This window comes from Trichomycterus rosablanca, chromosome 1, assembly GCF_030014385.1.
Source record: "Trichomycterus rosablanca isolate fTriRos1 chromosome 1, fTriRos1.hap1, whole genome shotgun sequence".
Classification (NCBI taxonomy): Eukaryota; Metazoa; Chordata; class Actinopteri; order Siluriformes; family Trichomycteridae; genus Trichomycterus; species Trichomycterus rosablanca.
This window is the reverse complement of record NC_085988.1, coordinates 40,522,311-40,546,090: the sequence shown is the minus strand read 5'-3', so window position 1 is coordinate 40,546,090 and position 23,780 is coordinate 40,522,311. Positions and strand designations below refer to the sequence as shown.

The following is a 23,780-nucleotide window of genomic DNA, read 5'->3' as shown; positions in this document are numbered from 1 at the left end:
GTGTAATGTTCACTTATATTGCACACTTTTTTCCAACCAAATACAAAACACAAACTGTCCTAAACCCAATGTACCTTTGTCTAACTTGGTAAAATGTTTGTCAAAACCCAAAGCTCTGATATGAGACCTCTGCCTTACACAAAGCTGCAGAGTGATGTATGGTCATAAAGATTTATGGTAATCTGGAATGTTGGGTTGCTGTTGTTCTACCTCTTCCATTTAATCACTCAGGTTTGTTGTTTATATTCAATCACTAAGGTTTGTTGCTAGTTTGCTGCTCTTACATTCAATCAGGTATGTTGCTAGTGCGAGAGATGGGTGTAGATTTCCTAAGTGCCCTTATGGCTGTGGTACATTACCCTTTGGACATGCTACTATAACCAGGGGAGTCTGATTTTTGGTTTTTCCCTGCAATTTTTGCCCTAGGATCACTTATAAAGTGTTGATTGTGAAAGAGGCTATCCAAATAAATTTCACTTGACATTTGACACTGAAATGGCTTTTGGTATCGGCACATTTCTGGTCTTCATAAATGTAGCATATCTGATTTAGAAAGTCGTTAGTTCATCTAGACTGGATTATGAACCGACATCTCAAACTCAGTCCCCCCCCCCTTTCCCCCCAAAATATTGCATAAAATATATTCAGGAAGTAAAGGGTGTGGCCATCCAGTGCTTGTGATCCTTCCCAAAGCTAAAACCAAACGTAATCTCTTGCATTTAATGCAGTAAAACTCTCTTAATTCTAAATTCTATTTTAACTTCATTTAAGGACCTGCTGCCACACTTGCAAAATTACTGCAAAATTGTATGTTTTCATTGCAGTTTTCCATGTTTCTTACAGAAAATACATCAATGGACAAGCCCAAAAATAGCTGCTAATATTTACTAATACACTATTAAATTATAGCGCAGAACAACAGCAAAAACACCACTACCAACACAAGAACCCCACAGTATGGGTCACATTTGTAACTTGTAAAGGGCTTAAACAAGATCGTATAAAAGTTACGAGAGGTTACTTTTGGTTTAAAGGTTAAGCCTTTGACATATATACAGTACAAGTATATGAAGCAGGTACAGTGGGTTCCACACAGCAACTTGGTTCCTGAGGACCTTGGTTTGATCCTCCCCTTCAGTCACTGTCTTTTGCGCATATTCTTTCCGTGTGGGTACGTCAGTTTCATTTTACTTCTCCAAATTATACAGAAGATTGACTGGCTGCTCTAAACTGGCTCTGGGTGTGAGTGTTTATGCCCCTGTGATAGATTGGCACCCTGTCCAGGTTTTATTTTTGTTTTTAACTACTATAAATTAATATATGACTTACCTTTAAAGCCTATGTAAATGTTATCATCCTTTGAGACCTATCCTTACCAACATTCCTAACAACAAGGCTTATTTCAGATCTACAGTATGAATGGACAAAAAATCAGCACTCAGGTCCTAAAAATGATTGGCATTAACATCCTTTGTGACGAATGTGGCGTGTTCTACGTGACTCCACCTATTTTAATAACTCACCTTTTCTAACTTTCCCTCTCCTTGTCTTTGCATGCTCTCTTCTCTTCGGTCTAATGTCCTTTCAGAAATTAGATGACAGTGAGCAACTCTGATTTAAAACAAGACTCCTCTTTCAAGGCAGACATAAAGCATGGAGACATGACCATGAGATTATCAACCCTCACAAAGAACGCTTTTATTCAACTCTGCAACCTGCTGACGACAGGAATCTGCATTCTCTACAGTCAGGTGCCTAAAGCATTCCCAATAGAGATATGCTGAACAGAATTGTCCCAACCAGGGGTGTCATCAGATTTGTATGGTTAGATATGTACTGTTACTAATGGGGTTCTATGTACCCACCCCCCTACCGCAAGGTAAATTAAAATTATTGGCCCAAAAAGTTTCGATTTTTAGTATTTTTTGTTTGTTGCTTCACTTTTTTAAACTCAAGCATATGTAACACACCCTAATATTTTTCTCTTGCCAGCCGCATGATGACTATGTCTGTCTAAAAGCCCTTTTTTCTCCTGCAGCACTTAAAACTTGGCTACGCAGTTCCTTGTTTGCCAGCGCTGGCTGGGTCTGAGTGAGTGCATGCAACGAGCATGCCGTCTGACTTACAAGTTTAAAGTGTCTGGCTCAAACTGCTGGCACGGGTCTGAGAGTAGGAGGGGAGCGATGGGCAATCTGCTCTCAAAGACAGATGCAGAATGCTTACATAGCAACAATGATTCACAATTACATTTATTTATGATAACAGTTTGTAATGTATTAAAAAATAATAATATGACAACGAATCCTGGCAAAATTTTACATGTAAAATGACAATAATCACTTAATTTGCGACACTAATATGACACATACAGTGTATCACAAAAGTGAGTACACCCCTCACATTTCTGCAGATATTGAAGTATATCTTTTCATGGGACAACACTGACAAAATGACACTTTGACACAATGAAAAGTAGTCTGTGTGCAGCTTATATAACAGTGTAAATTTATTCTTCCCTCAAAATAACTCAATATACAGCCATTAATGTCTAAACCACCAGCAACAAAAGTGAGTACACCCCTTAGTGAAAGTTCCTGAAGTGTCAATATTTTGTGTGGCCACCATTATTTCCCAGAACTGCCTTAACTCTCCTGGGCATGGAGTTTACCAGAGCTTCACAGGTTGCCACTGGAATGCTTTTCCACTCCTCCATGACGACATCACGGAGCTGGCGGATATTCGAGACTTTGCGCTCCTCCACCTTCCGCTTGAGGATGCCCCAAAGATGTTCTATTGGGTTTAGGTCTGGAGACATGCTTGGCCAGTCCATCACCTTTACCCTCAGCCTCTTCAATAACGCAGTGGTCGTCTTAGAGGTGTGTTTGGGGTCATTATCATGCTGGAACACTGCCCTGCGACCCAGTTTCCGGAGGGAGGGGATCATGCTCTGCTTCAGTATTTCACAGTACATATTGGAGTTCATGTGTCCCTCAATGAAATGTAACTCCCCAACACCTGCTGCACTCATGCAGCCCCAGACCATGGCATTCCCACCACCATGCTTGACTGTAGGCATGACACACTTATCTTTGTACTCCTCACCTGATTGCCGCCACACATGCTTGAGACCATCTGAACCAAACAAATTAATCTTGGTCTCATCAGACCATAGGACATGGTTCCAGTAATCCATGTCCTTTGTTGACATGTCTTCAGCAAACTGTTTGCGGGCTTTCTTGTGTAGAGACTTCAGAAGAGGCTTCCTTCTGGGGTGACAGCCATGCAGACCAATTTGATGTAGTGTGCGGCGTATGGTCTGAGCACTGACAGGCTGACCCCCCACCTTTTCAATCTCTGCAGCAATGCTGACAGCACTCCTGCGCCTATCTTTCAAAGACAGCAGTTGGATGTGATGCTGAGCACGTGCACTCAGCTTCTTTGGACGACCAACGCGAGGTCTGTTCTGAGTGGACCATGCTCTTTTAAAACGCTGGATGATCTTGGCCACTGTGCTGCAGCTCAGTTTCAGGGTGTTGGCAATCTTCTTGTAGCCTTGGTTATCTTCATGTAGCGCAACAATTCGTCTTTTAAGATCCTCAGAGAGTTCTTTGCCATGAGGTGCCATGTTGGAACTTTCAGTGACCAGTATGAGAGAGTGTGAGAGCTGTACTACTAAATTGAACACACCTGCTCCCTATGCACACCTGAGACCTAGTAACACTAACAAATCACATGACATTTTGGAGGGAAAATGACAAGCAGTGCTCAATTTGGACATTTAGGGGTGTAGTCTTTTAGGGGTGTACTCACTTTTGTTGCCGGTGGTTTAGACATTAATGGCTGTATATTGAGTTATTTTGAGGGAAGAATAAATTTACACTGTTATATAAGCTGCACACAGACTACTTTTCATTGTGTCAAAGTGTCATTTTGTCAGTGTTGTCCCATGAAAAGATATACTTCAATATCTGCAGAAATGTGAGGGGTGTACTCACTTTTGTGATACACTGTACATTGCAGTGAAAAAGTACTTGCTTCCTTGTGATTTTTTTCTTATTTTTTGTCACACTTATGTTTCAGATCATCAAATTACCTTTCAATATTAGACAAAGATGACTTAAGTAAACACAATGTTTTTAAATGATAATTTTATTGATTGAAAAATGCTGTTCGGCACTACCTAGCCCTTTGTGGAAAAAGTAACTGCCCTTTTAGCTATTAAATCAACCAGTTAACCAAATTCAACTGACAATTGGGTTCAATTTCACTAGAAACACCCAGGCAGGATCACTGCCAGACCTGCTGGATCTAAACATCTGTCTGGCAATGTAAAGCAGCCTAGAAGGTCTCAAAAAACAGCATATCATGCCACATTCTACAAAGATTCAAATACAGATGTGAAACAGTCTAGTCTGGAATGGGTTACAAAGTCATTGCAAAGGCTCTGGGATTCCAGTCTACCACAGTAAAAGACATTATCCACGAATTGAAAATGAATTGTGTATCTTTACAAGACTGTACTAAAATTTTACCAAGAACAAATCATCAACTCATCCAGGAGAACACAAAAGAACCCAGACAAACATTTAAAGAACTGCAGGCCTCACTTGTTTCAGTTAAATTCAATGTACATAATTCCACAATAAGAAAGATACAAAAATGAAATTCACATGAAAGTTGAAAGGCAAAAACAACTGCTGACCACAAAGAACACAAAGGCCTGTCTTTTATATATATATATATATATATATATATATATATATATACAGTGTATCACAAAAGTGAGTACACCCCTCACATTTCTGCAAATATTTCATTATATCTTTTCATGGGACAACACTATAGACATGAAACTTGGATATAACTTAGAGTAGTCAGTGTACAGCTTGTATAGCAGTGTAGATTTACTGTCTTCTGAAAATAACTCAACACACAGCCATTAATGTCTAAATAGCTGGCAACATAAGTGAGTACACCCCACAGTGAACATGTCCAAATTGTGCCCAAATGTGTCGTTGTCCCTCCCTGGTGTCATGTGTCAAGGTCCCAGGTGTAAATGGGGAGCAGGGCTGTTAAATTTGGTGTTTTGGGTACAATTCTCTCATACTGGCCACTGGATATTCAACATGGCACCTCATGGCAAAGAACTCTCTGAGGATGTGAGAAATAGAATTGTTGCTCTCCACAAAGATGGCCTGGGCTATAAGAAGATTGCTAACACCCTGAAACTGAGCTACAGCATGGTGGCCAAGGTCATACAGCGGTTTTCCAGGACAGGTTCCACTCGGAACAGGCTTCGCCAGGGTCGACCAAAGAAGTTGAGTCCACGTGTTCGGCGTCATATCCAGAGGTTGGCTTTAAAAAATAGACACATGAGTGCTGCCAGCATTGCTGCAGAGGTTGAAGACGTGGGAGGTCAGCCTGTCAGTGCTCAGACCATACGCCGCACACTGCATCAACTCGGTCTGCATGGTCGTCACCCCAGAAGGAAGCTGACGCACAAGAAAGCCAGCAAACAGTTTGCTGAAGACAAGCAGTCCAAGAACATGGATTACTGGAATGCCCTGTGGTCTGACGAAACCAAGATAAACTTGTTTGGCTCAGATGGTGTCCAGCATGTGTGGCGGCGCCCTGGTGAGAAGTACCAAGACAACTGTATCTTGCCTACAGTCAAGCATGGTGGTGGTAGCATCATGGTCTTGGGCTGCATGAGTGTTGCTGGCACTGGGGAGCTGCAGTTCATTGAGGGAAACATGAATTCCAACATGTACTGTGACATTCTGAAACAGAGCATGATCCCCTACCTTCGAAAACTGGGCCTCATGGCAGTTTTCCAACAGGATAACGACCCCAAACACAACCTCCAAGATGACAACTGCCTTGCTGAGGAAGCTGAAGGTAAAGGTGATGGACTAAACCCAATTGAGCACCTGTGGCGCATCCTCAAGTGGAAGGTGGAGGAGTTCAAGGTGTCTAACATCCACCAGCTCCGTGATGTCATCATGGAGGAGTGGAAGAGGATTCCAGTAGCAACCTGTGCAGCTCTAGTGAATTCCATGCCCAGGAGGGTTAAGGCAGTGCTGGATAATAATGGTGGTCACACAAAATATTGACACTTTGGGCACAATTTGGACATGTTCACTGTGGGGTGTACTCACTTATGTTGCCAGCTATTTAGACATTAATGGCTGTGTGTTGAGTTATTTTCAGAAGACAGTAAATCTACACTGCTATACAAGTTGTACACTGACTACTCTAAGTTATATCCAAGTTTCATGTCTATAGTGTTGTCCCATGAAAAGATATAATGAAATATTTGCAGAAATGTGAGGGGTGTACTCACTTTTGTGATACACTGTATATATATTTCTTCAGTTTTTCCCCCAATTTTCTCCCCCCAATCTAGTCGCATCCAATTACCATGATTGCGTTACGCTTCACCTCTACGGATACAAGACCCCACTGACTGAGGAGCCTCACAACTGACACACGCCCCCTCTGACATGTGTGCAGTACCGACTGCCTCTTTTCACCTGCACGAGGTGAGTTCATATGTGGATCAGCCTTGTGCACGGAGAGCCACACCCTGATTAGCATTATTCCTCAGCTCTGCGCAGATGCCATCAATCAGCCAGCAGATGTTCTAATTGCACCAGTTATGAGGAACCCTGGTCTGGCTTATCACAAACTGTGAAGAACAGCCAATCATTGTTCATGTAGTCGCCCAGCCCAGACGGATGGCAGAGCTGAGATTTGAAACGATGTATTTGAAATCCCAGCTCTGATGTGCTAGTGTGGCCTGTCTTATATTTGCGATAGTACTTTTGGGATAGTACTCTGTACATGGGTCATGTGTTAGATCTGCCGTAAAGCTAACACCGCATTCCACCAAAAGAACATCCTACCAACAGTCAAACATGATGGTGGTAGTGTGATGGACTGGGGCTACTTTGCCTTCATGGGACCTGGACGACTTGTCATAACTGATGGAACCATGAATTCTGGTACCAAAATTCCTGAAGGAGAATGTCCACCCATCAGTAAATGACCTAACGTTCAAGCACAGGTGGGTTATGCAGCAGGACAATGATCCAAAGCATGCACGCATCCAAACTCTGGGTGGTTTAAAGACCTTTAACAGGCAGCTCATGCTGAAGAACCCTCCAATGTATCCGAATTAAACAGTTCTGCAAAAAACAAATGTGCCACAATTCCTCCACAGTGTTGTAAAAAGACTCATCACAAGTGGTCACAAATGTTTGATTACAGTTGTTACAGCCATTTGTGGTTATTAGTTTTAGGGGGCAATTACTTTTTCACATGGGAGATATAAGTTATGAACACATCTTTGTTTAAAAAGTGCATTTTGTGTTCAGGTGAGGGGCAAATACTTTTTCACAGCACTGTTATTTATTAGATACAAGTCCTGGCAAAGACAGACCTCCACTTTGCTGACAATATCTAATCACGGTCCTCTCCTGACGCAGACACAGATATAGCATGCATATTGAGATTGTCTAAGCAGCAGGAACTCGAAATATTCTTCAAAGCAAGTATTTATCTCACTATCTGCCAGGTTTTCTGATAGTGGTTTGATCTATTGCATACAACACTTTCAACTGCAAGTCTTCGTCTCTTTTAATCCTGCTGCATTGTGTATCTGCTGCTTTTGTTTCTGATAGCAGATCTTCTTTCTACTCTTTATATGCCCACACATTCTGAACCGCTTTGAAAAGAAGTGTAGCCTTTTCTCTTTACTAAATGGATGTTTCATATTACAATGACCTTGTGTGTGTGTGTGTGTGTGTGTGTGTATACACTGATCAGCCATAACATTAAACCCACCTCCTGGTTTCTACACACACTTCATTTTATCAGCTCCATTTGCTTTTAGAAGCACTTTGTAGTTCTACAATTACTGACTGTAGTCCATCTGTTTCTCTACATACCTTTTTAGGCTGGTCCTGACCAGTGAAGAACAGAGTGAAAGCAGGCTTAAAAAAGTATGTAGAGAAACAAGGAGGTGGTTTTAATGTTATGCCTGATCGGTGTATATATATGAATGTGTACACATATATACATATATACATACAGTGAAGCCCGAAATTATTCATACCCCTGGCAAATTTTGACTTAAAGTTACTTTTATTCAACCAGCAATTTTTTTTTTGACCAGAAATGACACAGGTGTCTTCCAGAAGATAATAAGACGATGTACAAGAGGCATCATTATGGAAAAAAATATTTCCCAGCTTTTATTTACATTTGAACAAAAAGTGGCATGTCCAAAATTATTCATACCCTTTGCAAACTGTCACAGTCTATGGGAAAATCCAAAGTTCTATACCATTCCAAATAGTCCAAGCTGTTCTAAAGCATCCTAATTACCCTGATTCATTGGGAACAGCTGTTTTAATCAACTCAACAGGTGAAAAACAGCAACTCTCTGCAGTTGGTTTGTGGACAGTCATGGCTAAGACAAAGGAGCTCACTAAGGACCTGCGGCTGTGCATTGTGGCAGCTCACAAGTCAGGAAAGGGCTATAAGGCCATATCTAAATGTTTTCAAGTTCCAGTGGCTACAGTGCAAAGTATTATTAAAAAATACAAGACATTCCGCACTGTGGAAAATCTCAGAGGACGTGGTCGGAAGCCAAAAGTGACACCTGTGCTGGCCAGGAGGATAGTGAGAGAGGTGAAAAAGAATCCAAGGATCACCACCAAGGCCATCCTGGTGAATCTGGGCTCTGCTGGTGGCAACGTCTCAAGGCAGACAGTCCAACGGACACTGCACACTGCTGGGTTCCACGGACGCAGACCAAGGAGGACGCCACTTCTCCAGAAAAGGCACACAAAAGCTCGCTTGGCCTTTGCAAATGCTCATCTGGACAAAGAAGAAGACTTCTGGTCTTCTGTTTTATGGTCAGATGAAACAAAAATTGAATTGTTTGGCCACAATGATGTATCCTTCATTTGGCGTAAAAAAGGAGAAGCCTTCAACCCTAAGAACACCATCCCCACTGTCAAACATGGTGGTGGGAACCTAATGATTTGGGGGTGTTTTTCAGCCAATGGACCAGGGAACCTAATCACAGTAAACGGCATCATGAAAAAAGATCAATACATCAAGATTCTCAACAACAACATCAGGCAGTCTGCAGAGAAACTTGGCCTTGGGCACCAGTGGACATTTCAGCACGACAACGACCCAAAACACACAGCAAAAGTGGTGAAGAAATGGTTAGCGGACAAAAACATTAACATTTTGCAGTGGCCCAGCCAGAGTCCTGACTTGAATCCAATTGAGAATCTGTGGAGGGAGCTAAAGATCAGGGTGATGGCAAGGAGACCCTTCAACCTGAAAGAGTTGGAGCTCATCGCTAAAGATGAATGGGCAAAAATACCAGTGGAGACATGCAAAAAGCTGGTCAGCAATTATAGGAAGCGTTTGATTGCTGTAATAGCCAATAAAGGCTTTTCTATTAATTATTGAGAAGGGTATGAATAATTTTGGACATGCCACTTTTTGTTCAAATGTAAATAAAAGCTGAGAAATATTTTTTTCCATAATGATGCCTCTTGTACATCGTCTTATTATCTTCTGGGAGACGCCTGTGTCATTTCCGGTCCAAAAAAAAAATTGCTGGTTGAATAAAAGTAACTTTAAGTCAAAATTTGCCAGGGGTATGAATAATTTCGGGCTTCACTGTATATACATATTAAAAACTGCACAGATGTGTATGTATGTATGTATGTATGTGTGTATGGTAAGGTGGCCGAGAAGTGCAAAACAAATTAACATTTTAGAAAACAAAATTACAAAAAAAACAGAGCTGAAACACTTTTACCAGTGCCGAAACAAATTTACAAGAGCTGAAACACTTTTACCAATGCTGAAAAAAATTTACAAGAGCTAAAACACTTTTACCAATGCTGAAACAAATTTACAAGAGCTGAAACACTTTTACCAGTGCCGAAACAAATTTACAAGAGCTGAAACACTTTTACCAATGCTGAAACTAATTTACAAGAGCTGAAACACTTTTACCAATGCCGAAACAAATTTACAAGAGCTGAAACACTTTTACCAATGTCGAAACAAATTTACAAGAGCTGAAACACATTTACCAATGCCGGAACAGATTTACAAGAGCTGAAACACTTTTACCAGTGCCGAAACAAATTTACAAGAGCTGAAACACATTTACCAATGCCGGAACAGATTTACAAGAGCTGAAACACTTTTACCAGTGCCGAAACAAATTTACAAGAGCTAAAACACTTTTACCAATGCCGAAACAAATTTACAAGAGCTGAAACACTTTTACCAGTGCCGAAACAAATTTACAAGAGCTAAAACACTTTTACCAGTGCCGAAACAAATTTACAAGAGCTGAAACACTTTTACCAGTGCCGAAACAAATTTACAAGAGCTAAAACACTTTTACCAGTGCCGAAACAAATTTACAAGAGCTAAAACACTTTTACCAGTGCCGAAACAAATTTACAAGAGCTAAAACAATTTTACCAGTGCCGAAACAAATTTACAAGAGCTAAAAACACTTTTACCAGTGCCGAAACAAATTTACAAGAGCTAAAACACTTTTACCAGTGCCGAAACTAATTTACAAGAGCTGAAACACTTTTACCAATGTCGAAACAAATTTACAAGAGCTGAAACACTTTTACCAGTGCCGAAACAAATTTACAAGAGCTGAAACACTTTTACCAGTGCCGAAACAAATTTACAAGAGCTGAAACACTTTTACCAGTGCCTAAACAAATTTACAAGAGCTGAAACACTTTTACCAGTGCCGAAACAAATTTACAAGAGCTGAAACACTTATACCAGTGCCAAAACAAATTTACAAGAGCTGAAACACTTTTACCAGTGCCAAGACAAATTTACAAGAGCTGAAACACTTTTACCAGTGCCAAGACAAATTTACAAGAGCTAAAACACTTTTACCAGTGCCAAAACAAATTTACAAGAGCTGAAAAACTTTTACCAATGCCGAAACAAATTTACAAGAGCTGAAACACTTTTACCAGTGTCGAAACAAATTTACAAGAGCTAAAACACTTTTACCAGTGCCGAAACAAATTTACAAGAGCTGAAACACTTTTACCAGTGCCTAAACAAATTTACGAGAGCTGAAACACTTTTACCAGTGCCGAAACAAATTTACAAGAGCTGAAACACTTTTATCAGTGCCAAAAAAAATATACAAGAGCTAAAACACTTTTACCAATGCAAAAACAAATTTACAAGAGCTAAAACACTTTTACCAATGTCGAAACAACTTTACAAGAGCTGAAACACTTTTACCAGTGCCAAAACAAATTTACAAGAGCTGAAACACTTTTACCAGTGCCGAAACAAATTTACAAGAGCTGAAACACTTTTACCAGTGCCGAAACAAATTTACAAGAGCTGAAACACTTTTACCAGTGCCGAAACAAATTTACAAGAGCTGAAACACTTTTACCAGTGTCGAAACAAATTTACAAGAGCTGAAACACTTTTACCAGTGCCGAAACAAATTTACAAGAGCTGAAACACTTTTACCAGAGCCGAAACAAATTTACAAGAGCTGAAACACTTTTACCAGTGCCAAAACAAATTTACAAGAGCTGAAACACTTTTACCAGTGCCGAAACAAATTTACAAGAGCTGAAACACTTTTACCAGTGCCAAAACAAATTTCCAAGAGCTGAAACACTTTTACCAATGCCAAAACAAATTTACAAGAGCTGAAACACTTTTACCAATGTCGAAACAAATTTACAAGAGCTGAAACACTTTTACCAGTGCCTAAACAAATTTACAAGAGCTAAAACACTTTTACCAGTGCCGAAACAAATTTACAAGAGCTGAAACACTTTTACCAGTGCCGAAACAAATTTACAAGAGCTGAAACACTTTTACCAGTGCCAAAACAAATTTCCAAGAGCTGAAACACTTTTACCAATGCCAAAACAAATTTACAAGAGCTGAAACACTTTTACCAGTGCCGAAACAAATTTACAAGAGCTGAAACACTTTTACCAGTGCCAAAACAAATTTCCAAGAGCTGAAACACTTTTACCAATGCCAAAACAAATTTACAAGAGCTGAAACACTTTTACCAATGCCAAAACAAATTTACAAGAGCTGAAACACTTTTACCAATGTCGAAACAAATTTACAAGAGCTGAAACACTTTTACCAGTGCCGAAACAAATTTACAAGAGCTAAAACACTTTTACCAGTGCCGAAACAAATTTACAAGAGCTGAAACACTTTTACCAGTGCCGAAACAAATTTACAAGAGCTGAAACACTTTTACCAGTGCCAAAACAAATTTCCAAGAGCTGAAACACTTTTACCAATGCCAAAACAAATTTACAAGAGCTGAAACACTTTTACCAATGCCAAAACAAATTTACAAGAGCTGAAACACTTTTACCAGTGCCGAAACAAATTTACAAGAGCTGAAACACTTTTACCAGTGCCAAAACAAATTTCCAAGAGCTGAAACACTTTTACCAATGCCAAAACAAATTTACAAGAGCTGAAACACTTTTACCAGTGCCGAAACAAATTTACAAGAGCTGAAACACTTTTACCAGTGCCAAAACAAATTTACAAGAGCTGAAACACTTTTACCAATGCCAAAACAAATTTACAAGAGCTGAAACACTTTTACCAGTGCCAAAACAAATTTACAAGAGCTGAAACACTTTTACCAATGTCGAAACAAATTTACAAGAGCTGAAACACTTTTACCAGTGCCGAAACAAATTTACAAGAGCTAAAACACTTTTACCAATGTCGAAACAACTTTACAAGAGCTGAACCACTTTTACCAGTGCCGAAACAAATTTACAAGAGCTGAAACACTTTTACCAGTGCCGAAACAAATTTACAAGAGCTAAAACACTTTTACCAATGTCGAAACAACTTTACAAGAGCTGAACCACTTTTACCAGTGCCAAAACAAATTTACAAGAGCTGAAACACTTTTACCAATGCCAAAACAAATTTACAAGAGCTGAAACACTTTTACCAATGTCGAAACAAATTTACAAGAGCTGAAACACTTTTACCAGTGCCGAAACAAATTTACAAGAGCTAAAACACTTTTACCAATGTCGAAACAACTTTACAAGAGCTGAACCACTTTTACCAGTGCCGAAACAAATTTACAAGAGCTAAAACACTTTTACCAGTGCCGAAACAAATTTACAAATGGCAGATCTGACGGAAAGGGTAGGTACAATACACAGGAAGTGCTTGTTGCTTACCTGCTGTCAATCAAACTGTTTCGCAAGGGTGAAGTGAACGGAGTTTGTGATGGTAACGCTAAACAATGTTTTGTCTAGTTTGTGGAAATTATTTTATCCAGTTGACCCACGTTTGTTTTTCTTGTGGGAAGTCCTTAGATTGTTTAAAAGTGCAGACGTTTAGACGTGACCTGTGCATCTCTATCTACCGTCCACTCTTCTAAACATCTAAGGAATTCCCACAAGAAAAACAAAAGCGGCCAACTGGCTGAAATAATTAACACAAAATGGACAAAACATTGTTTAGTAGGGACGGAACATTTGATACCGAGGCTTTGAAGCTTGTTTCACTTTTGTAACACTCGACTCAGTGTATCGGAGCTTGTATTAAACCAGCAGGAATGTGCGGGACTGATTCAAAGCTTTGGTGCTGTCTTTTATCTTACTGACTATATAAGAGACAGTCAAACTAGGGTTGCCAACTGTCCCGTAAAATATGGAATCGTTCCTTATTTGGAAACTAAACGTCGCGTCCCGTATCAGTTCAATTTTCAGTTCGCTTTGTTCCGTATTTTTTATCAATGGGAGAGAAATGCTGCAGATTAGACAGAGACAGGGCGATGTGTATGAAACAGAAGCAAACTGCTGCTAGAAAGCATTTAGTTATTATATTAAGTAGTGTTCACTGATAGTCTTACCAACAGTGTGTGCGCAGGTTTATCAGCATAATAACCTGTTTAATACACCGCTGTATGAGTAGCGCAGTGGGCAGAGTGTGTTGTTTTGCCTAAAATATGGTTCTGACTTATTATAATAAAGAATTAAAATAATATATGTTAAACACCCTAAATAAAACATTTTCATAATGTTCTCATGACGGTGTAAGACCCGTTATATTTTTTATAAGTGCAACCCTAACCACCCCCCCTCCTCCCCCGCTCAGGTATTTTCAGCACAATCAGGAAAAAGCTTTAATGAGGCTTCATTTGCACATCACTATTGTTTAGCGTTACCATCACAAAATCCGTTCACTTCACCCTTGCGAAACAGTTTGATTGACAGCAGGTAAGCAACAAGCACTTCCTGTGTATTGTTTTCTAAAATGTTAATTTGTTTTGCACTTCTCGGCCACCATAGTATGGACATATGTGTGTGTGTGTATATAATTTATACAGACATCAGGGGATGAAAATAAGTCATCTTTAAACAGCACACTACACAAATTGATTCAACTTCGAAAAGTCTAAATTTGTGTGTGTGTGTGTGTGTGTGTGTGTGTGTGTGTGTGTGTGTGTGTTTCAGCACTATCAAACACCAGCGCAGAAACCACCCTGTATAGTTCTATTCAAGTCGAATGTTTGAAAACCACACACAGACCACTTAAGTGAATAGGAGGGATATTAAGAAGGTATCAGCCTGGCCTTCTGGGTCATTTAAACCACTTACCATTACGGCCCACACAATGTCCCTGGTCAGGCCACAATGCCTGAGTTCTGACTACAAGCAAATCAAACAGCCAGCGCATACAAGATTTATAACAGTGAACATAAAGGCCGCTCATGAGTAGAACAGCCAGCGATCCTTTACGTTTTTTGTTGCAGTGAACTGTTCGGGGTCACTTTACTGAAGGGGGCCTTGACACCACCAAAAAGCTTAAACCATAAAAATTCTAATGAAATGGGAGGCTTTGAGAGGGTTACTAATTATCACAAGGCCCCTATCTTTCACAGCTGCACCAGAGCATTGATTTTCACCCTGGGAGGCTGATGCTTTAAAAACATGACTGCACACTCAACAGGTTTTTGGAACTGATTCACTGTAATAAAGTAAAGAATTTTAATGACCTAACACTGGTGCCAAACACAGCTGTTCTAATAAACACTTCATTTAACTGTTACCTGGGTGGGCAACACTCCAAGCGCTAAAGATCAAAACACCATTTCCCACCATATTCACAAAGTTAACCTTTCTTGACTCTGCATGGGCTGCTTTTATAGCATTAGTAAGTAAAACCACTCAAAGGCTTTCAGACAGTTTAAGACACCGTGGCTGTGATTACATGCAAAGATTTTTTTCCAATACGACTCAATTCATTCAAATTATAGATTAAGACTGAGGTGTTTATATGTTCATTTTACTCAACAATCTAATTTAAAAAACTCTGTTTACATGCATGCTACAAGTAATCCAGTCCAAAACGACGCGCATGTGTAGAGTGCCACTTAGTGTACATGCTACCATGGCAACAAGCATCATGTGAGTCCAGTCAGAGGAGCAGCAGCATGTTACCTAAGTTTTCAGATGGTGTGTTTGTTATTTTATTGCTTTAAAATGATGGTAAACCCAGCTGCTTTTAGCATTCTGGCTTTTAGCTTTGTAATAAATTAATTGTTAATTTGCTCTATCATTTGTGTGAACCCACTGTCCTTCACTTGCTTAAATACTTGGCTGAACAACTTGATATTGCTTAATATAACTTACACTATTTTACTTGCTCTATATCAGTTGTATTCAGAATAGCTTAAATCAGTCTAGTCTATTCCAATTAAGGTGCATACATGGATGCATTTTATTCCAATGGAGCTATTAGTGTTACATTAGTGAATATTAATGGATTATCAGGCTGCATGTGAACTCGGATAGTGATGCCACCAGCTTGGTCAGTCACAACAAACACAATCGGCCATGTCTGAGGCAGTCAAGGATGAATGTAGGATTACCTATTTCCTGCAGCAGCAGCAGCTCCACCTGTCTGTTTAAGGTGTTGGGACACATGTAATTAAATATTGATGATTATTGGTTCTTATTGCATTTGTTCACATTTTCTATATGAATCTGGCATTGGTACAACAATGCCTGTGGTCCTACACTGCCAACATGTGACTGGTGCATGCAATAGGGAATTGAAAATGACAACTTGAAGGAAAATGTTAAAAATCAATATAGCTTTGGGCTTGCTGTACTGTTTACATATGCCCTGTAACGGCCCTAACCCGGTAACATGGGCATCAAACCAAAAAACAAGCTGCACACTAAACCCAACATGCACACATAGTATGTGACAATTTGTCCCAACACATTGGTTTAAATGCTGCATTAATAACAATGCTATGGAACGCATATAACTGTAATAATTACCTGAAGAAGCACATGGTTCAGCTCGGTCACTCTCTGGACTCTTCCTCCTTTCATGTTTGTACACAAGATGAGGTTTATTGTGTTCTTCATCATATTGCTCTTCATCAGCGCTCATCAGTGGTTCCAGGAAATATTCTCCATTATGGGTTGTAAATGTGCCAATCTGAGGATCAGAGAAAACAGAGCAATGATGATAAAGATGTTGAAAAATAACAATAGTATATAACATGTATAACATACATTTATTGAGTTATTTTTCAACTATTCTACTATAAGTGCAAACCAGACAATAGAGACAAGGCAAAATGTACACATATTAACTACTGGAATCACATACTTCATTCACTCACTCATTCAAAAATCTTTAGTAACCACCTCAAGTCCACAATGAGTCAGTAGCCTTACACTGGACATAAAGTAAGAGTACACCTATTACAGAGAATCCAATACAATAAAAGCCACTTTTGCTAAAAAGCAACTCAGGGTTGCTCGGGTAGCCCAGTGGTAAAACACGCTAGGCCACCAGTGTTGACTCGCAAGTTTGAATCCTAGCTTTGCTATCGGCTAGCCGGGCATCTATACAGACAATAATTGGCTTGTCCAAGGAGGTAGTGCCGGATGGATTCCTCATAACCACTTCAGTTACGACCTCTGCTGGCTGGACAATGGTGGCCCACCAACACATAATAAAGATTGGTGAGTCTCTCCATGCGCAATACGGATCTCAATATGAACCCAGCCGGTGCAGGTGAAAAGAAGCGAATAATAGATGCATTGCACAGCCGAAATATATTGCCCAGATTCCAACAATCTTGTTTAACTTATTTTATGCACATTCATTTCGGTATGATACAGCAGTTTTTATTATAAAGTTTGTGCAGTTATTATTATTAATAGGAACACTGATCATTTTAAAGATCAGGACTTTACTTTTTTAATGCATAAAGTATGTAAAAAAAAAATGTTCCAGGTAGGGATGTCCCGATCACGTTTTTTTGTTCCCGATACGATCCTGATTATTAATTTTGATCCCGATCCGATACCGATTCTCAAACCGATACTTGTATTTTCTAGATATTGTCTAGATAAGAACTAGATAATACTGTTCACACAGTGCACACTTCAAGTACATTACAATTATTCAAATTAATCCAATGTATATGTTTAACAACTAAATAGCTCTGCAGTGCTGAAGGGGAAAATGCTGCATCCAAACTATTGCTTGATGTTTTTGTATTTTTACAAAATCAATCAAAATGAGTGAGATAATTACAGTTTTACTTTAAACTTTACATTCAAAGAAAAAAAAGTGTTTAATGCAGTGATACACTAAAAATGAACAGAAATCTGTGTAGCAGCTTAACTTGAATATAAGAAAAAAAGTTACTTAAAAGCATTACAGTAAAACCTGAATACCAAAATAAAATGGAAAGGCTCTTTTGTTATGAAGGAAAGCCAGTTTTTAAAGTGCTTGTATCGTGACAATGGTTTGATGGAGGTTTGTACACAAAGTGAGTGTGTTTTGACCCTTTAGGCCTTCCATAGAACATGAAATAGCGTGCTTGACTCAACTGTCGGCTATTCGGTACCATAACAGAAGAAGTTAATAAAGTGTTCTGCTCCCGACAATATGTGAATATACTGTGCATTTATTTCTTTATTAAACGAGTGCATCACTACGTTGTTTTGTAAACCGGAGTGATCCTTAACTCACACACACTCTCACACATGAACGCAGCTCTGCTCCCACCGCCTCGTGAAATGCTCACAGTGCAGACGTTACACTTCACTGTTGGACTTGTTTTACTTTTCAATTTAAACTATTTCCACACAGCGGACATGCTGACGTAACACAAAAGATCGGGATTAAGATCGGGTTTAGTAAAGCCGATTCCGATCAATTAAAAAATGCCTTGATCGGCCCCGATCCCGATCTTTGAGATCGGATCGGGACATCCCTAGTTCCAGGTATAAAAATAAAAAAAGTTATTACAGATTAAATGTACTGTTGAAATGAAAAGGAAATAACCTTTGGTTTTTGCAAATAAACAACATACAAGATCTGTATGTTTTTCCACTGTAATGATCCATTCATCCGTCTGTGTGTAAGTGAATTAGTGAAGTATTACCAGTGTATACATGCTTTGCGTCCAAGTTAAAAGCTGAAACAGTAGTTAAGGAACTTTATTCCCTTTTTACTAAAATATTGCTTAACTAAAAATGACAGATTTAACTTCAACTGTAAACACAGCCTTCTTTAGGTGTAAAACACAAGAAAAGCAGTGATCTCAGGGGTTTACTATTCAAATATAATGTACAGTGGGACCCAAAACTGTATACACACAATTAGGGCTGGACGATATGGCTAAAATTGATATCACGATATAACTCCTAATTTCAGTTGATACGATATAATTCCGATATCGATATGAATAATACAAATGTCAGAAAAACTGCCAAGAACACCAAAATTGGATGGCTGTACCTGCAAACCAAAAATTTATTTGCAAAGTCTATGAAATCTCACCTTTTATTTGTATTCAACATTTGTATACAAACAAAAATATGACATCATTCTCAAATAAACATAAGCTTTGACAATATATAATATAATATAATATAATATAATATAATATAATATAATATATTAACATATGTCTTAACCAACTTTAATCCACAACATGGACTGATAATTTTATTTGTATGTAAACATTTTCAAACAAAAGTGCTCAACAGGATAAAGAATATAAAAAATGCTTAGAGTTGCTGCAGAATTTGCTACAGCAGGTGTTGTGCTTGAAGAATACAGAAAAAAGAGCAACAATTAAAACATGTTGCTGTTGCAATGGCCTTGTTTGAGGGTTGATGACTCCTAGAGGTTTCTGGCAAGAAATACAAGCTGAATACACCACTGAATTAGTCTTTCCTCTCTTATCAGCTATTTCGTCTGCTTCTTTTTCAACTGTGGACAGTGGCGGAGCCAGACAATTTTCATAGGGGTGGCCAGACTGAGACCATTGCTCACACAGGGGTGGCACAGAAACTGTCTTATACCTTATTTTTTATGTGGCAAGTTGCTGTGGATCTAGTAGTGTTTTGGTCACTCACTCATTTACCTATACAGGTAGTGAGTGCCTGTGGCATACGTCATCACGCACTGACATAAAGTGTATCAATCGAATTTGTTTAAAAATCATATCACCGTTATTGAAACATTTTCAATCGCGACATATATCGATATTGAATTATTGTCCAGCACTACACACAATATGAAATCTGCAAAAAAGGGGAAAGATAACCACTATTAAAGTATGTACACATTTTCTAGGCCCCTTTGTATAATGTGTCAGTCATAGATCATTTGAATCAGTTCTGCACAAAGACAAGAGACATTTTATATGGTCTTTTTTTGCATTTAACTGTTAGTTTGAATACCTGGGTCCGTAACCACAAGCGATTTTTGTTTAGTTTGGAAAGGACATCATTATTACCATTACTGAACTAATGCTTCATTACTTTCTCTGAACACTGATTACAGAGAACAGTGGTAGCTCAGTGGTGATCAGAAAGCTGCAGGTTCAAGCCCCACCACCACCAGGTTGCCACTGATAGGCCCCTGAGCCCCTCAATTGGTCTAGTTGTGTTCAGTCATAATTGTATGTCGCTCTGGATAAAAGTGTCTGCTAAATGCCACAAATGTAATGCAAATGAAGTCTTTCATCCTAAAATAAAGTATTTTGTATATTTTATTTGGTTTGTATTGACCTGCAGTTACCTCTGTTTATTTGCTTTCTTATTCTCTAATGTATACCAAGTGTATACATTATATATATATCAAAAACCTAAATGTCAGTGCTGGGAGGAGATTACTACTCCATCTGAAAATATAAAGCCAACAGCATCCTGTGATCTCAAAGTGTCCACAGATAAAAGACTACAAGAAGATTAACACACATTGTGCATGAAAAACAAGATAATCCAGTATGTATCTATACACCTACAACAAGTGCTAACAGGGTATGTGTTCCTATTAAAGAGGCCAGCAAGTTTCAACAGTATTTAAAAATCCCAACAACCAAACTGGCTATTGGTTACTGGTAACCTGATACACTCATAGAGGTACAACATCTCATTAATCAAAGAATACACCACTGCCAGTGTAAAATAAATACCAGGGAACTACCTACACTGAAGTATTACTACTTTTCCATGAACTGCCTGAACTCCACTCCTTAAATTATTTTATTTTTTTCTATAAAATACAAATCTGCTATTTTTATCAATTCAGGTGCAGTTGAATCTGTTGCACCTCCCACTGCAATGGATTTGACAACCAGGGACACCGTGGTTATATACATACTAGGTACTTGTAACAAGCCAATACTGGCTTGAACATTAAATACAAACTGGTAAGGATGAACATCTTTTGTAATTGATGGACATATAAGGCTGTCATATAATTTCCTGAAACAACAAAAACAAACACTGGGAAGCCAGAAGCCACATTTGTTTTATCAGAACAGGGGGACAGCTCTAAGAGACAGTAAAACAATGAAGCTGATGGGAAAAATTATAAAAAATAATAATAAAATGAACAATAAAAATGCAAAAACCCATAAATACATAAGATTTCTCTAAAATATGATACCTTAACTGCTGTGTAACTGTGCCACATAAAGCTGAAAGAAAAATTATGTGCTTTATGTTTGAGTTATGTTATTCTCGAGTAAACAGTGGCTATGATTATTTACAATATAATGATTGTGGTTGTACCATATTCCGACAAAATCATCTCTTTCCTGCAGTGTTGGCAAGATCAACTGTAAATTCCAGTGCATCAGGAGTAAATTAACTTCCTTATACAAAGTACTTCTTAGTCTGTTTGTGGGCTATTATACAGTGGGCTATGATGGTGTTCTGATATCAGTATCACATTGAAAATTGCTCTATTCATGGTAAAACTAGTCAGGACTAAAACAAGATCAAGACTCCATATTTGATGGTCCTGTGATATGCATAATGTTAGTATTAAACCCCTGCTATGAGTGCTTGGCTGTACTCTGACTATGGCACAAAAACTCAAGAGCATTTGATGAATGTTTATGGAATCTTGTTCTGAAATCATGGCAGGAAAGACCTGTTTTGTAAAGAAATTATTTATTTTACTATGAGCTCCTCCAGTACTAGCATGGTGGTGTGTACACAGTCATTTCATATGCTCATTTGAACAGGATATTGTGGGTTTAAACACTATTACTGGGAGGATTATTTCCACTCAGAGTAAAGAGGGGGAATTCTGACATCTGAAAGCAGCCTTGGGGTGGAAACATGACATAACTGAGCCGGGCACGTGCTGTAAAAACATATCCACAATGAAAAACACATTATAGTGACTGATGCTCATGAAGCGAATCAAGGGTAAATCCAGTTCCATTCTGAAAATAGTACGATAACCATGCAAAGGAAGTACATTAAACCATCACACATTCATAGAATAAAATGGAAATAAAACTTGTCTCATGTAGGCTTATAATCATTCTATAAATTAGCTTAAAAGTAATTGACATACAAGTAACCGTTATTAAAAAAAATTGGATGACTATATTTTCCCTTTTTTTAATGCATTTTCTCCCCATTTTCCTCCCGATTTAGCACACTCAATTTTGTCTTCCGCTGCTGAGAGATACCAGATCGCATCCGAGGAGAGCACTCTTTCGACACGTGCACAGCCCTCCTCTTCTCGCCCCTGCATTCTGCACAGGCGTCCTACACTTCCGCCAATCAGGGTCCTTACACAGAGTATGAAGACCCACCCACCCACACACATAGTTCAGCCCCCACCCTGCAGATACAGTGGCCAATTAGTATCTGCTGCAGGCACTGCCAATTATGTCCGCTAGATGGCGCCCAGCCGACCAGTGGCAACACAGAGTTTCAAACCGGGGAGTTCAGAAACTCGGTGCTGGTGTGTAAGCGGAATATCCCGCTGCGCCACCTGGGCGCCTTATTTTTCCATTTTATATCAGGACTTTCTATTCTCTGTGGAACCAAAGTTGAAGTCCAACATATCTCTACAAAAAAGTAGGATCTTCTGCTAGGCTTCTTACAATATTTGCTAATACATTTGCTCATCACCTGGTTCAGTGAGGGCATTAGCAAACATTATTACAGTAGTAATGAATAGAGGAGAAAAGATGGCACAGCATTATGGAAGGTTTATTATAGGCTCTAGTTACACAGTGTCTCCTCGTGGAATGACTGTGAGCATCTGTACTCAAGGCCACCAGAAAACAGCTTGTTCATAGAGGTTATTAAATTAGAGTACAGACAGGGGCCTTCATAACTGCATAAGCTGCTATGTGTGAACCTCTAAAAGCAAACTTGACACACCAACATAAGGCATTGATCTGTAACCATAGCAACCACAAAGTTACTATATTCATATATTTCTATAATTAAATTCTGTAGTAAGCAAAATACACAGAACTTAATTTTTAAAGCTGACAAGAGGACATTGTATAAGCACCCTTTGAAGTGGAAAAACAGAACTCACACATTTCACATTGTTTCACATTGTTTCAAATCGTTCTTTATCTTCAGCCAGCTCTGTTACATCCTTACAATGGGAAAGTTTGTTTTGCATTATCTCTTAAATTACTATAGTCTAGAAAAGTGTTCAGTGTATCACATCATCCCGTCCTAGGTTACAGAAATTCAAGGGTTGAAAACTTTGGGCCAGCTGAAGTTTGTCGATTGAACAACCATTTAACAGCCATCAGACCCCCAGCCACCTTTAAATCCAAGTACAAGACCCCAAATGTATTTGTTTATTTATTCATTTATTAGGATTTTAACATCATGTTTTACACACTTTGGTTACATTCATGATAGAACATGTAATCACTGGTTATACAAGATTCATCAAGCCTTTAATGTCAAACACAGTCATGGACAATTTTGTATCTCCAATTCACCTCACTTGCATGTCTTTGGACTGTGGGAGGAAACCAGAGCTCCACGAGGAAACCCACACAGACAGGACCTGGACCGCTCCACCTGGGAATCAAACCCAGGACCTTCTTGCTATAAGGTGACTGTGCTGCCCACTGAGCCACCGTGCCAGCCCTGGTCTAAAGTTAAATTTAAATTTTTATTCTGTGGGCCCAACATTGGCCCAATTTAATTTTGTCCAGTGGTCAGTGTTGGGACACCCCTTTGATAACAGATAGGGGAAAAAAAAAATAATAATAATAATAATAATAATAAAGTAAAATGATGTTAGATATCTAAGCAGTAAAGTTAGTTAGTTAGTTTATTATGTATTAGTTTAACAAATAGACTAAAGTTCTATCAGGACAAACCTTATCAGGTATTAAT

The 23,780-nt window shown here is 38.9% G+C and overlaps 1 protein-coding gene across 1 annotated transcript in view; it reads right to left on the bottom strand.

Moving 5' to 3' along the window:
• Positions 1 to 23,780, bottom strand: part of LOC134321256 (A disintegrin and metalloproteinase with thrombospondin motifs 20-like) — a 155,588-nt gene that overhangs the window by 122,331 nt on the left and 9,477 nt on the right. Inside the window, exon 3 of the mRNA XM_063002890.1 lies at positions 16,404 to 16,566. Coding sequence (XP_062858960.1) covers positions 16,404 to 16,566 — 163 coding nt within the window. The remainder of the gene's footprint in view (positions 1 to 16,403; positions 16,567 to 23,780) is intronic.